This window comes from Halichoeres trimaculatus, unplaced genomic scaffold (genome assembly GCF_033239565.1).
Source record: "Halichoeres trimaculatus isolate MK-OKI-2021-1 unplaced genomic scaffold, fHalTri1.1 fHalTri1_scaffold_19, whole genome shotgun sequence".
NCBI lineage: Eukaryota > Metazoa > Chordata > Actinopteri > Labriformes > Labridae > Halichoeres > Halichoeres trimaculatus.
In genome coordinates this window covers 24,716,916-24,732,443 of record NW_027437197.1, presented here as the reverse complement: position 1 = coordinate 24,732,443, position 15,528 = coordinate 24,716,916, and the positions used below count along the sequence as shown (strand labels likewise).

The following is a 15,528-nucleotide window of genomic DNA, read 5'->3' as shown; positions in this document are numbered from 1 at the left end:
GTAATAGACCATCTTATATTTAGCTTTATGAATAAGTCGTGTCATAAACATTGACTGTATATAGAGTGGACAGCGTGGCTCTGCCATTTGTCATTGTACAGTTTTGAAGACAAAATTCCCCCGTCACAGGCGCAGACATTGCAGCAGTTGCAGCCAGAGTCTGCGCAGTAGAGACGATGAGGGATTCTGGGAGAATCTGAGAGGAGCTGGGTGACAAAAATAATTATTATTTTTTCTTATTTTTTCATTTCTGTTGTTGCTTTTGCAACTCAGCCGACACCTACCAGCCACCGTACTAAAACCCCTGGATGCAGTTTTTCATTCCATTCTTATATTTATTCCTGGTGATCATTACACCACCAGTTGCTGTATCCTGTCTCAAAATGTTTGATGGATCCTTGTTACTGTGAGGTGTGATAAGCACATGCATTTGCTTATTTTCATAGCACCCACAATGGTATGATACTTTTTTTATTTTTTCTCCGTTGGTCTTGTCCACTCAAGAACATCACAGTGGGTCTAATAATCAAGGCGTCAAGAGTTCCTTTTAAATTTTAAAGTGAATACATTATGTGTTTATCAGTTTATTTTGCATTAACAATTATCTTATATGATTAATATAATTGTGAATGAGGGCTGTACTTTCAGTTATATACTTTTTAATCAAAAATCCAAATCAAGACCTTTATTATTCAGCTCATGTGGATGCATGATGTAAATATTGAGACAAACTCCTTGGAATAGAAAACTCAGGTGATCCTTTCCTTTAATCATATTTTGCATTTTCATCTTTATTGAACAGGAGCGCTGCTTAAAGACAAGAAATATGAGGAGCAGAAAGTGATGGAAGACATGCAGCAAGTGCTTTATGCTGGGAGTTAACCAGCAGCAACTTTAATAAAAGCTACAGCCTCTATGTATATAGTGTGAGGTTAACATATTGTCATAGTGTCTGTAAAGAGTTGTCATTTTTAGGGATAGATGTGTACCATGTGTCAAAGCCATTTAAAGCAGGTAAACATTTAGCGCCAGCACCCAATGAATAAACCAAACCATAAACTACTGCTAGAGTTCCAAACATAATGTGAGATATTTTGATATAAATTAGCTGGAAACAACCATAAAAGAGGTCTGCATCATTGGCAAATGTGCGTCAGGTCCAGAACATTTCAATCAAACCACAACCAGCTTGTCTTATTTAATAATTCACAGAAACATATTAAAAATACCCTTTAACAATCTCAGCTCCTCTTACAAGCCACATAAAAATCTCTATATCTGATATAATACATATTTACAATGGTAAATCCATGTCTGTGTTTATATGTTTTTGTCTTATCAAGGCACAGGACACAGAAACTTACTTACTTACTTGTAAACAAAGTACAGAATCTCAATTGAAAAAAAAATCCATAAAAAAGGAGCAGAGCATGTCATCTCCCCAAAAGAAGAAAACAAGGAGTGACTTCAGTCACATTGGGGATCTACCCTCTGGGTAGCATCAAGTGCAACAGTTTCTCCCATCCTCTTAAAACTGAAATGCTAAAAGGAATACTGAGTAACACATATTTTCCTTTCAGATCCCTAAAACCCAAGCCTGCAAACAATATGTCAGGGTAAGTGATTTAAAATAAAAGGTACAGGATCACTATCAACTGCATAGAAGCTGCAGGTCAGTTGAGTTATATGTCAATGCCGGTGCTGCTATCTCTGTCCCTTCCAGCGCATCCTGCACTTTGATCTTCATGTGCATAACCTTGATCTTCCAGTTGTTATCCTGTAGTGGGGGGCGGATCAGTCCAAATACTTGCTCAAAGATACCCAGACAGGTTGAACTTCTGTGGATGGTTCCAGCGACTGCCACCCTCACCAAACCGTGTGGGGAAGCCAGCACCTTGAGGCCACGAGGCTCCAGGTTGGGGCAGAGGAGGAGCTGCTCTTCTTTGGTCAAGGCCTGAAGACGCAGACTGACCATTTCAGCCCCGAGGAACTCTTCCATCTGTTCACTGCTACCTCTGAGACAAGGACAGAGAAAGAGCTCTGACATCACAGGTGATACTTGGATTTTCTTCATTGAAATCAAATCCAACAAACTAAACCTCATCAAAGTCTCTCATGAGTGTACATCTTTGGCATCCAAATACAATTAATTTAGCGTATCTATTCTATCTATTCTAGCTATTCTAGCGTATCTATTCTAGCGTATCTCTTTTTTTCCGTTGCTAGGCGCTACCCAAGTAGCTGCCTGTTGCAGCAGCTCTCTCGTCTTTGTCCGTTTCTTGTAATTTCTTCGTCTCTTTTTCGTAATCTTTGTATTTGGAGTGGATCATCACTTTGTATGGTTCATTGTCGGTCACGGACACCAAACTTTTTGTGGCTTCGGCGATATTTTTTACTACTTTTCTCCTGTGTTTGTCTGGAGATCCTACATGTAACCATGGCTGCATTGTTTACATGCGAAATTAGCTGTTAGCAGCCTGTAGCATGTCAATGCTAACTAGTGTAGGGCTTGATGATTTCCCTCGAGCTGAAGAGGAGGAGGTGAGGACGACGTGCTGGTTCTCGGATGTGAGCTGGGAGGTGACGACGTGGACCTGTCCTTCCATCCATCGTTGTTGGGAACGTGGGATCTCGCTCCGGGGGATGGATGAGCTAGCTGTGCTAACCCAGCGGCATCGTGCTGTTCACGGACGTGGCTGACAGAGCTGACATCGGACGCCGCGACACATCGGGGGAGCTTCGCCTGCTGTGAGCAGACAGGATCCAGGAGACAGAGACTGAACAGACTGCTGGGGAGGCTCAGTCCTGGACCCTGTGGAGGTGGAGACTGGCTGGGCTGGAGAGTGGTGGACGAGTGGTGGACGGGATGTCGTCATCTAATTTCTTATGGACATTTTTGCACTTTCTATTCTCTTTCTTACTTTTGTTTTCTTAAATGCTGCGGTGACTCCTGAATTTCCCCTCGGGGATAAATAAAGTATTTTCTATTTCTATTTCTATTCTTCAATATATCACCTTATAACACTGTGTTCATTTCCAGCATGGAAAATCTCATACTCTTCCACTCCCTCACAGTCACAATGATGTATTTAGGTACCTAAACATGGTACCTTTTAATTTTTGTGAACGGTACCTGGTACTTTTGACAGAATTAATTCAGTATTTTGGTATTTTCTTTTTTAATCTGTCATAAAGAAGCTTAAATTAATATATCAGAATGAAATTCAAAATGAAAAGTAACACTCACAAAGGCATACATAGGGATCTTGATCCTTGACATTTACTCAACAATCACTGGAGACATATGATGCTACAAAAATGTCCCAAAGCAGTCTTTTTAAGATTTTCAGTTATGGGAAATAGTTGATCCAGCTCAGACAACAGCTGAATTCCCCAAATGTAAGTGGCATTTTTACCTGACAAGTAGATTAAGCTTCACATCTGGCCAGAAGTGCTGTGGTCCCCATTCTTGAGGCTGCTGTCCCAGCGAGGGGTTCTGACTGTTCAGAAGCTTATAGAACCACTGGCAGAAGTGCTGTCCAAGCACCTGGGGGTCAAAGTCTTCTTTAGCCTTGAGCTCCGTTATGTCAGACGCTGTGGGTGGACTCCTTCCAACCATTTCCTTCAAAAACATGTATTCATTAGTTATCTCCAATCATTGCTACCATGGGGCTAGCCATGTTGAGACATATTTAGCTGCCACTCAAGACCATTTGTTCTAACCTGACCTTGTAAAAACTTATGATGGAATTATTACTCAACACAAACATCCTACCTTCCCAGGGGACCAGAGCTCCAGCGCCCTTTTCACCAGCTGGTGTTTCTCGCTGTTGGGAGGCATCGACACACCTTCTTTGGCCAGGTACTTAAAAATGAGTTCGCGATAAACCTTTTTCCTTTTCAGAAACTCCTCGGCGTTTTGTGTGAAGGACAGAACAGTTTTAATAGCCTCTGTAAGAAAAGAAGAGAATCTGAACATCTTTTAACCGAGCAGAGTACACTTAAATGCACCTTTGAGATACTGACAGCTTGTTATGGTGCGGCAAGAAGAAACTAGCTAGTTTGCTGTTCAGCAACAAATTGATGATTCACAAAATAGCTGAATGTTTTTATGCTGAGTTGATTGTCTCAGTCATCAAAGTCAATTCAATGCTAGTTATTATAACCTCAGTTTTTTATGATATGTAGCAAACGCAGAGTCTGGAGGCATACCTGTTTCATCTTCCACGACTATCATTTTACCCGTGACGGTGTCACAAAGTGACAGTAAATCGCCTTTTGACATTAAATTCAGTATTTTCGTACATCCCGCTTGCTCTGTTTCTGACAGCCCCGGCATTTCTGTTTAAAAATAAAAACAAACTTTGAGGCTCTTCCTGCTTTGGTCGGGTCCTTCAGTCAAATAGTCCGGAGTGAAACACATGGCACTCAGCGTTCTACAACGTTTCTTCCGGCAAGGATGTGTTGCCTTCAGTGCTATGGGAATTAAATGTGTTATTCAGAAGAGGCCAGTCTTGTCGGATGTATCATATTGTTTTCCCCCTGCCTCACTTGTTATGTCTACCAAATGCATAATTTGATGATTTTAAAGGTTTTTTTTTTTTTTTTTTTTTTTTTTTGTTTTTTTTATTCACCTTCCCTCACCATTTTCACGATAGTGCCATTTGTTGTAGTGGTAGTAGAAAGCAAAGTTATCCTGTTTCGTTATGTTTTTTTTTTTTTTAACCAGATGATATTGATGTGTGCCATCATTGGGACAAGCCATCAACTGGATCTTGCACTTAATAGTTAGTTTTATATATTACATTGGATGTGCCAAATCGTTTCTTTCTACCTTACTAGTTGTTGTTGGTTCAAATATCTTTCTTAATTTAAGCATGTATTAAAAAAAACTAAGCAATCTCTCAAATAATAAGCAAACACTGTTGTTGTTGTTGTTGTTGTTGTTGTTGTTATTATTATTATTATTATTATTATTATTATTATCCTTAGTATTATTAGTATTATTAGTATTATTATTATCAAATTTTAAATTTTCTTGATAGTGTCAAGCTAATCTTGTCTACAGAAACAACTCAAGGTGATTCTTTTCTTTGTCAGATAACATCCTTTACAGAAAGCGGGATGTATAAAACACAAGCAATAATCTTCTGACTATAATTTTCCAAACTGCTGAAGATTTTTTCGTTAACGAGGATCACCTGAAGGCATCGTGGTACAGGATAGCGAAAGCAGCTATTATGGGCTAGCCTGCGCAGGAGAGCAGGGATGGTGTACTGTGAGCGCACCTGGGTTATTTCCCTGAAAGACAACCGACTGGTCAGCAGGCGCTGCACATAGCAAATGTCTTAACTAATTTACTTTAATGAAGAGGACAGCGGGGGTTGACTGAGCGAGCTAAAATTGTGCTGTAAATCGCTGCAAGGTAACGCACTCTTATTATTTGCTAATATGTCAACATTAGCAAGTTAACGCTACCCCTTAGTTTAGCCGTGACCGTGTAATGTTACAGCGCACACTATACTCCATACCACCCTAAATTTGAGCTTCATCTTAATCATTGTCGCTTTTTGTGTAACGCTACATTATTTATAGATATAACTCCATCAAAAATGGCAACTAAAATTGCATTTTTATGTTATTTCACCCCCACAAAATGGTTAAATGTGATCTATTTAATGATTTGTTGACAACCCCAGCACCCTGAGAGTTTGCTGTGCAAAATGCTGATAAATTGATTTTTAAAAAATGATGTTTGGAATTTTTCAAAAGCTTATATATAACAGAAAAAGGTACTGAAACAGAACACCAAGTGGAAAAACTGGGAAAATGGTATTATCATCTTATCTTTATTTTATTTTATTTTTTCAGCACGTTTAAAACAGTTTGTACGGGAGCATATTCGTATACCATTGTGTTGCATCACCTCTTCTTTTAACAACCCTGTAAAAGTTTGGGAACAGAAGTTGAAGTTGAATTTTGGTTTCAGCTGCTCAATAGTTTGGGATTTCCTTGTCTTCACCTTTTTGTTGTTGTTGTTTTATGGAGCAGGTAAGGGTAGTTTGACACCTAAACTCTTATAAAAATTCATAGTGCAAAATCAAATCAAAGTATGCAAAAATGAAGTTAAAACACCTTTTTGCTGCATAGAAAAAATGAAAAAGTCAGTATCCAGATCACAAATGCGGTTCAGCCTTTTGATTTTTCAGCTCACAGATAAGTTTTTCACTTGACATCAGATTAATTCTAATCGAGTTGAGCCCAGAGTTAACATTAATGTTGCTGCATCATACGTGTCTCCCTCTCTAGATGATGAGATTTTAATCCTGTGCAGTGATTTCTACTACAGAGTCATGTCTGTTTTTAATATTTTGCCACCAAAGGGTCTTAAGATCACAGTCAGCCACTACTGGTTTCAGGCCTTGTCCCTTTTGTGTAGATTTCTCCAGATTCTCGTATGTTTAATTTTTCTTCATCTGGTCTCTCACTTAGTGATTTCATTTACACTGCTGAGCGACTCTGGTCCTGTTGCTAATGAACCGCATCAACTGGGGATGAATCTTCGTGTGTTTTGTTGGCATTACAAAACTCATCAGTATTTCGCTGTTCTCAGCCCAACTGTTTAGAAACATGTTGCTATCATTAAAAAAATAGTTTCATACCAATAAACTTATCTTAGCTGAAGAAAACAAAGATTCAATACTCAGTCAATCACACTGGCATTGCAGGCACTTCTTACAAACTACAGCCAGCTAACACAATGTTGTAAAGTTTATTTCTTGTTTTGGAAATATGCCATTGTCCTATTTACTGACATCTTCAGTGAAAGAACTTTGGACCTTGACCTGTTTTTCAAATAAAACTTGACCCGAGGTGTGGTAAGACCCTGAACTAATATTAGTTTATGCCTTACCCAAAGTTTTATCAGATTAAATGAAGGAATGATTAATATTCACAGACATTTCAAACGATGAAATACAGACCACAGTTAGCCTGCTTTCAACACAAGGAAATGTTAAGAAATGAGCCAGAAGGAAGTTGAGCCATTATCCATTTCTCAAGAACATTTCCTTAACTCCTCTAATCACATTTAAAGGACTGTGAGATTACTGGCTTTAATCCCTCCACTGGCTATAAGAACAAGGCTGCAGTCCCCCCACTTTGAATGCAGAGTGTGGGTTTTGGAGCCATATTTTCAACATGCTTTGTTCAACTCTGTCTAAATACAACACCCATTGTGCAATCACCACCTGCTTTGTAGCCTGTCGCATAAAAAGTAGATGAAGTATGAGCAGTTTAAGACCTTTTTTTTTTTGCTTCTTCCTGCAGATGGGAGAGTTTGAGAAAAACGCTCTCGGCCGGGTCACTGTGTACTCCATCCAGGGCTGTCCGCACTGTGTGCAAGCAAAGGCCACTCTGGGACGTTTGGGAGTTCCAGTGTGTGATGTTGACGTGGGGAAACATCCGGAGCTGAGATCCAGGGTGAAGGAGCTGACAGGACGCAGCTCAGTGCCTCAGATCTTCTTCAACAACATCCATATCGGGGGCAACGATGACCTTCAAAGATTGGTGAGGAACAGACACAACTGACAACTGAGGATGCTCCTCATTGTTTCACTGTGGAGAAATCCAAACATGCACTGATTTGTTTCACAAACTTGTGTTGAAGCTTGTGTTTCCTTTCCTGACAGGCTCCTGAGGAGCTTCAGAGGTTAGTTAATCTCGTGAAGGAAGAGCCTCTTCCAGCAGATGCTCCCCCACTACCAGGGGAGGTTCAACAAGAGGGCACGGCTGGAGAGAATGATGGAGGTGAGGGATTACTCAATCTGAGTGAAAGAATGAAGTTTTACCTTCTCTTTATTTTTCTGATCCTTTTTCCACCTCATCATCACAGATGAAGGCAGTGAAAGATTTATTGCTTAGGTGGTGTTAATCTCTCGGCTCTAACAGTCCGTCATTTATCCACAGTCTCTGCTGTTTAAGCTGTTAATGCACGGTGCTTTTAGTCATTTGTTTGCTCTGCTCAGATATTGATTTATTTCATCCAAAAAAAGGAAGCACTCTAATGGAAAAGCCTCTCTACTGGCTCTAATGAACTATAGCTTACGTCTGGTTCTGGCTTATGTGGGCATTGTGGTATTTTTGGGTAACAGCAGATGTGTGTGGGTGTGTGTGTGTGTGTGTGTGTGCTCTTGTCCAGTCACTTGTGCCAGCACAGATAGATGATACAGGAAACTTGATGCTCCACATGAGCCCTGCGGCCCGACCTGCCTCCCAGTTCCCCATTAAACCTGATTAGAGCCCTACAGTGTAAACAAAGTTCATACAACAGGGAGCTTACACGGCCTTTTGTGGAGCGATAATCTAATTCACTGTAGTTAGAAAAAAAAAAGAGAAAAGGTTAGCGGTTGACTTGCAGAACAGGATTGAGGATTGGAAGTGAACCATGAGAAACATACGAGCAGTGTTTGTACACACAGTCGTGCTGCACCAGGTTGGAATCAGGGGCAAGAAGCTACAAAGCTGCAAAGTCATTTTTTTCCCTGTCCAGCTTGTCCTTTGTGTGATTTTAATTCAGTTTTGATTTAACCTTACCACACGTATCATTAAACATGGACGTCTTCTGTCATATTTTTTCTAACTCACAGGGCTGATGTTTAAGGGGCTGTGAGGAGTTTCTAAGTGATCTTGAAAAAGTCTCCCTTCTAGATATATGCCTGATCCTAATCCACACTTTAAAATGAGATTATCCGCACCAATATTACAGGTTATTTCAAAATGCTACTTTTTAGCTTCCTGATTGTGTTGAGCAGGACCAGATTGATTTACGGCATGTCCAAGTCTCTATGACAGCACCACGCCGGCTGATGAAGTTTAGCAGTGAGAAGAGATAAAACACAGAGATCTGTGTTTTTCTCTGCCGAAAACGATTTCTGTGATTAATTTTGTAGTGGTGGTGGACACTGGAGCCTAACTGTCCGACAGAAAAGGGACAGAAGAGCAGAAGAAAGATAAACAGGAGAGAGATAGAGCACGAGCTAAAGGCTAACAGACGAGCCAAAGGTTAAAACATGAGCCAAAGGCTAAAAAGGCTAAACTGTTTGCGCTAATGTTGACTCCAACCCACAGTCAGCAGTTATTCTGCAGTGGTCTGTTCAAACTTGAGAGTCTATCAGTAAAATGAAGAGTGAGGTTACATTAGCTCTGATTGGTAGATGACTGGCAGGACATAACCAGGATTCACTAATGTTACACATTACAGACATGTCTTAGAGCACCGGGCTGCCAGCTGCGCTACATATAGACAGATATTAAACTACATACAAACTGACAGTGTTTACTTGTTGTCACGTTGACCTACAGATACGTCAGAGTAACGTGCCGACGATAGTGCTACATCTAGCTGGCTGCTACGTTTGCTTGATGGCACATTTCAAACAGTATCACTATGGAACTGTACTGATAAGTATCATGCCTTGGCGTGTTGTATCCAAAAATAAGATGTCTTGAACAAAGAATTTTTTTCCATCTGATCTCCATTTAACTCCAAAACAAACACTCAAAGTCATCACGACAGTGTGGGTGAGACTCCGGGCCAGAAGGTGGCGAGGCAGCCCAATAAAAACAGATCCTCCTGATGGTATCTTTAAGTTAGACCACAGACCATAGACCAAACATGGATGTAGTCTCCCGTCTGTTCCTGATACTGTGAAATGAAGACACGGCTACGTTGGTTATGACGCGAGCTTTGACTTTCCCTTCTAGCAGCTACAGGGCGCCCATCAGTCATGTAAGCTGAGCTGTGTCACTGATTGGACAATCAAATTAAATACTTAACACTTATTTCATTGTATGGCCCCATTACATCCTAGTTCCAAATATTGTATTATGTAAAGAGCAATGATAATACCAAAGTTCCCCCTGGGATTAATAAAGTATTCCTGATTCCTTGTCCTAAGAACTTCTAAACCACTGAGTTAGAAAAAAATTCACTCACCGTACAGCGTGTGCTGACGGTGAAGTCAGCGTACTTCCACATAGGCTTCATTTTTCTCAACCAGACATTGCCCTTTTGTTTAGACACATAATCCACTAACTATAATCAACAAAGCTGTGTTTGCTAAAATGAAGAAAAATTAAGCAGACAAGACAAAAACTGTGAGAGATAATGAGCAAATCATGCCTCATTGTGTCACTTTCACATCATTAGTGCTTGATGGATCTGACTACAGTGACTCCTGTTTGTTCCCTCAAAAAGTGATTTGTCACCCTGATTGAATATTGTTTAAACCCTAATAATTAAGATAAGATAAAATTAGATAACGTTTTTAACACAGTTATTTTACTCTCTGTTGAAGTATGATGTCAGGAAACATGCAGTAACTTTCATTCATTTATCTAAGGGAAGAATCACAGAGGAAGTGGTTCAACCAGTTCTCTTTTTTGCACATGTGCTGAAAAGCAAAGAAGCACTTTTTCTTGGTGTTTTTGTATGTGTGTTTTTGGTTTAGCATTTTCCTACTCTCCCAGACTTTCAGTGTGAAAGAGATGAGTTTGCGGACCTGGTAGAGGACCTCAAACATGGCAGTGTGATTGGCAATCATAGGAGAGGACTGACATTGTACAAAAAGAGCTTCTCAGGTGATCAACTGGTTGACTGGCTGCAGAAAGAGAAGGGCATGGGTAAGTAAGGCTGCACACCTGCAGGAAAACAGGCTTTCAATGTCTCAAATCCAGATCTTTCATCGTCTGACTTTGGCCCTGTGTGTGCTAGCCAAAGCTGAGGCCGTTAAAACTGGCCAAGCACTGTTGCAGAAGAAGTACATGGTGAGTGTTCGTGGCTGTGGGCAGCAGGATGGCGGTTTTGGAGAAGGGAAGGACGCCATGGATACACTTTACAGGCTGCTGGAGGATGACCCTCATTCAGCTCTCAACACAGGACAGACAGCAGCTTGCAGTCCCATCGAGGGTAGGTCAGGAGGATCCAGACACAGGATGTCTCAGGTTCACCAGCGCTGGTGTCCTTCAGAGCTCTGGTTCTGCTTACCTCTTCTTGCTGTTGGCTGGGTGTCTGATGCTTTGGGGTTTGCTTGGGTTGGTGTGTTATGGCGGTGAGCTTTTGGGGCTTGCAAAAAAGAGACTAAGGTTTTTTGATACATCTTGAAATGGCAGTACAGAAAAAAAAAACAAAAACAAACTAACAGCTTTTAAATCAATTTTAAGATCCCCTGACTTATTGAACAAAAAAAAAGCAAAAGCCATGTTTCCACCAAGCAGTCCGGTTAAGGTCAGTACAGTTTGGTATGGGCTGGCTCAGTTTAACCTGATTCCGTTAGCATTTTCATAGCCAACGTGCCCCCTCATGGTAGGTACTAGGCAACTAGGCTACTAAATCCAATGAAGAAGGAAAACCTGACACAGTAAACAAATAGCAAAAATGGAAGACGTCCTGCAATTTGTCTTCTCTGTGATTGGCATGTGGCACTTTGTTACAAAGCACAATCAAGCTTTGTCTCTGAGAATTCTGCGAGCCCTGAGGATTAATACAGCAGCCACTATCGCACAGTAAGTGACGATTCGTCAATGTTTTCTGAAAACTCCGGCCAAAGTGGAAAACTTGTTTCATGGTTTTGCGAAGACGCCGGAAAAACAGAGTTTTTGGTTCTGGAATGTCACAGCTGAATGATGCGAGCTCATTGTGATTGGCTGGCAAGGGTTTTAGGTCTGAAAGACAGCGCCTATTATGGGTTTGAAAAGCCTCGAGCTGAACTCATCGGTGGATTTGCCCGCTGCATGTGGACAAAAGTATTTCTAAAAATGAATGAGGGGGATATTCGTTTTTGAAAATTACTGGCTAAGTGTGTACAAGTGTGTACAGCACATCTTGGTTATTTGGGGATCTGTCCAGGGATTAGTCAGTGGGAAGTCGTACCGAGTAGGGATGGGTACCGAATTGGGTACTTAGGTACCGACCAAATTCTATCTGTAGTGCCAAGTAGCAATTCACATAAAATCAAATGGTACCATGATTAAGTATCTAAACACATTCTTATGACTGTGAGGGAGTGGATGAGTAGGTGATTATATATTGATAAATATATCAGTATATGTCAAATTGATAAACTTTGAGATGTTATTATTACACCATTTATTATCTATTACCAAATAAACAAACAAAAGTACCGAAAATTAGTACAGTTGGTTACCAATACTGACTGCCAGGTACCAGGCATTGGTACTGTATCATGTCAAACATGAAAGGTAACCATCCCTAGTACCAAGATGAACCGAACTGAACCGCTTGGTGGAAACAGGGCTAGAGACATGTTCGTGCTCAATTTAGGATTACATATGCTGTAAAATCAAAGATATAACACGAGAAAACAACCAGTACATTAAGATATATAACATGTCTTAGTATAAGAATTTAAATCTTTGTTAGTATCAAATAATTTATATTGTGCAAAAGCTTTACAGGATTTACAGCTCAAATAAAAAAACAACAACCTTTTTTTTTCAATGTTTTGTTAAAGTAATGTTTGGAGCAGTGTACAGACAGATTTAGGGATTTCTACAACAAATACATGAAGAAGTGCTTTGCAAATGAGTACACACTGAGCATGAACATCAAGCATTCTTAGTTTCTATCCATTTTTTTAAAATATAGGAGTGCAAAAGAAATCCCTCTCTAACAGTTTAACCAGCACATAGATTGATCTGCTTGGTTTGTGCAGTCTCTGTACTTGGCAGAGGCTTTTTCCTGATATTTTTAAAACATGTTTGCTGTTCTCATAGCAGCTTCCAGTGATACTCTGGGGTTTAGAGCCGGCTTGTTGTTTACATTTCAGAACCTAGTGATAAAACCAGCTTTGTGTTCATTTTACATTACAGCAAAAACATAGAAACTATCGTTCATAACATCCAAATGAGGTTGTCTTTGGCTTGGCTGACATTAATGCTTGGTTGTTTTTCTCCTCCTCACCAGAAATGTGGTTCAGTGTATGAAGCATTAAGAATTTATGTGTCTCTCTCTGTTTCTCTGTCTCTTTCTCTCTCAGCCTCTGAGCTCTCTTTGCTTTTACGGGAAATGATTCTGAAATTGTTCTCCGAGCATCTTTCTGCTGACGGCAAGGTAATGTTCCATTAACTCTGGGCTGTATACCCAGAGTATAGGCCTGTTATGTCTGGTTGCTTATGTCTGGATGCTTTGGATAATGGTTCATGTACTCCAGGATTATTTTGTGTGCTTTAGTTTTGAGGCTGTCTCTAGCTGTGATTCTGTGATTTTCATTTATTTGTTTTGTTTTTCTGTTGCTCTTTCTTCGATCAGTCAGTGGACTACAAAGGCATGTCATTGAGCCCGGCCTTTGAGCGTTACTGTGAGCTCGCCATTCAGCTGCAGAGAGTTGAGCTGCTTTCACTCAACCGAGAGGAGAAGCTGGCGTTCTTCATCAACATCTACAATGCCTTGGTCATCCATGGGTACCTACGCTTAGGGGCTCCCTCTAACATGTGGCAAAGATACAGAGTAGGTTACTTCCAAACAGTATTTATGTCACAGTGAAATGTAAGAGCAAACCTATTACAAAAGCACAGGATATAGAAATTATTTATTCTTCTTCTTCTGCAGTTTTTTAATTATGTGAGCTACCTCATTGGAGGAGAGGTGTACACGTTACAGGATATTGAGAACGGAGTCCTGAGAGGGAACAGAAAAGGTGTCGCACAGCTTCTGAAGCCTTTCTCCAAAACGGACCCAAGACTACAAGTAACCTCAAACTCCTCTCAGCTGGTCTCTTCACTGATTGTGTTTGATATGAAGCAGTGTTTAACCTTATATCCCATGTGGTCAACTAGGTGGCCCTTCCTGATGCTGAACCTCTCATCCACTTTGCCTTGAACTGTGGTGCAAAGGGCTGCCCACCAATCAAAACATACACTCCACAGGCAAGAGATAGAAAACACTTCTTGTTTACTGAACAATATGTATCTTTATTTTAGATTTGATCCATTTCCCTTTTTCTTCTACTCCATCCCATCAGGACATCGACAGCCAGCTCCGAACAGCTGCTGAAGCCTTCCTCGAGAACGACGACGCCTGCATGGTGGATTCTGGGAAAAAAGAAGTGCGACTCAGCCAGATTTTCAAGTGGTACAAAGCTGACTTTGGAGGCACCGACGAAAAGGTTTGTCAGACTTGGAACCATGTACTCTACTTACTGTGCATTTATAGTAACCAGTGCTGGGGTAGTTACTCCAAAAATAACACTAAGTTAAAAGTTAGTATTTACTTCTGTAAACTGCAATAAAATTACTAGTTACTGCATTTGACAAGTAACTTCACTACTAGTTAATTTACTTTCCTGTTTTTTAATGCCCAAATTTACCAAGTAGGTACAAGAAAAAACATCTGTCTTTAGCTTTCCCACAAGGTGTATTATCGTACAAATGTAAACAAAGTGGCAGATAACACTCAGCCATTCACTTGAAGGAGCAGTAACCCTGTTTGCACATAGAAATATGCCTTTAACATCCACCAACAGCAGAATAAAAGAGGTGATGAATGGTGGATGAACCAAATGTGGACCAACTAATGGTAACAAACCAGCTTGCTATAGGTTTCATGGCAAAAATTGAAGTGGTTTAAGAAAAATACATTTGAATTTATCTAATAAAAAAGTTATGGAAATGCTATTCAATGAACAGAAAGTGCACTTTATTGCTTTGAGTTAATAATTTTTCTTTATTCTTAAAAATAGCATTTGTACCACTAGCAATAGTGTTCAGTCAAACACTCGTGTGGGATGTATGCAGGCGCTACTGTGTGGCAAAAATGGCTTAAGTAACATAGGAAAGTGTGTCCCTAAAGTCTTGTAAAGTAGTGAAGTTACTATTACTTTTAGTACATTGCCGTTGTCCATAATGGTAATATCCTTACTGTAATCCATTGCTTTAACTTGTTACCCCCAACACTGATAGTGACAAACATAAGGACACTACATTGTATAGTGCTTCACACAGAGGGGACTCAGACACTACAAAAACTTAAATCAAAGCAAGTGTTTATTACTTTTTTTTAAGTTAAAAAATATATAAATTTTACTTGATATGAGCCTAACCTCACCTAACAAGCTCAGGAAATTTCTTATTTCAAGATTTTTCAAAAAAAAAAAAAAATACTCGAAAATCTGCCAGTGGGGCTAGAAAAAAATGCTGAATTTAATGAGAAATTTCCGAATACAGAAAATAGACCAGAAAATATTTCTCACTTTAGTGGGAGATTATTTTTTCACTCTTTGGAAGCTGTTCATGTGTCATTTTTACTTTTAAAGTTCCCATATTCCGCTCCTTTTTGCAGTTTAATATGGATCATTGATGTCTTCATGGAATGGTAGCAACATGTTTTGGTCCAAAAAGCCAATAAATCAAGCACAGCAGCATTGTTTCCAGGCTCTCATAGCCCCTCTGTTCAGAACGCCCTGATTTAGTGGGCGTGGCCTTCATATGTAAATGAGCCACCGCTAATAC

At 40.0% G+C, this 15,528-nt stretch overlaps 2 protein-coding genes across 3 annotated transcripts in view; one reads left to right on the top strand and one right to left on the bottom strand.

Moving 5' to 3' along the window:
- Positions 1-759: 759 nt before the first annotated feature.
- cunh3orf38 (chromosome unknown C3orf38 homolog) lies at positions 760-4,454 on the bottom strand. The gene is made up of 4 exons (XM_074694922.1): positions 4,213-4,454; positions 3,776-3,951; positions 3,417-3,622; positions 760-2,015 (listed from the first exon to the last, which is right to left on the bottom strand). The coding sequence occupies exons 1-4, from the start codon at positions 4,337-4,339 to the stop codon at positions 1,652-1,654; spliced, it is 873 nt and encodes a 290-aa protein (XP_074551023.1). The 5' UTR covers positions 4,340-4,454; the 3' UTR covers positions 760-1,651.
- A 759-nt stretch (positions 4,455-5,213) lies between these two features.
- Positions 5,214-15,528, top strand: part of LOC141808001 (uncharacterized) — a 13,448-nt gene continuing 3,133 nt past the window's right edge. The window contains exons 1-10 of one of the 2 annotated variants that reach the window (XM_074694271.1): positions 5,214-5,425; positions 7,330-7,569; positions 7,692-7,809; positions 10,531-10,683; positions 10,775-10,969; positions 13,059-13,132; positions 13,331-13,528; positions 13,631-13,768; positions 13,858-13,947; positions 14,043-14,186. In XM_074694271.1, the coding sequence (XP_074550372.1) occupies positions 7,330-7,569; positions 7,692-7,809; positions 10,531-10,683; positions 10,775-10,969; positions 13,059-13,132; positions 13,331-13,528; positions 13,631-13,768; positions 13,858-13,947; positions 14,043-14,186 (1,350 nt within the window). In that variant the 5' untranslated portion in view covers positions 5,214-5,425. The remainder of the gene's footprint in view (positions 5,426-7,329; positions 7,570-7,691; positions 7,810-10,530; positions 10,684-10,774; positions 10,970-13,058; positions 13,133-13,330; positions 13,529-13,630; positions 13,769-13,857; positions 13,948-14,042; positions 14,187-15,528) is intronic. The other variant, XM_074694272.1, reaches the window with a different exon arrangement.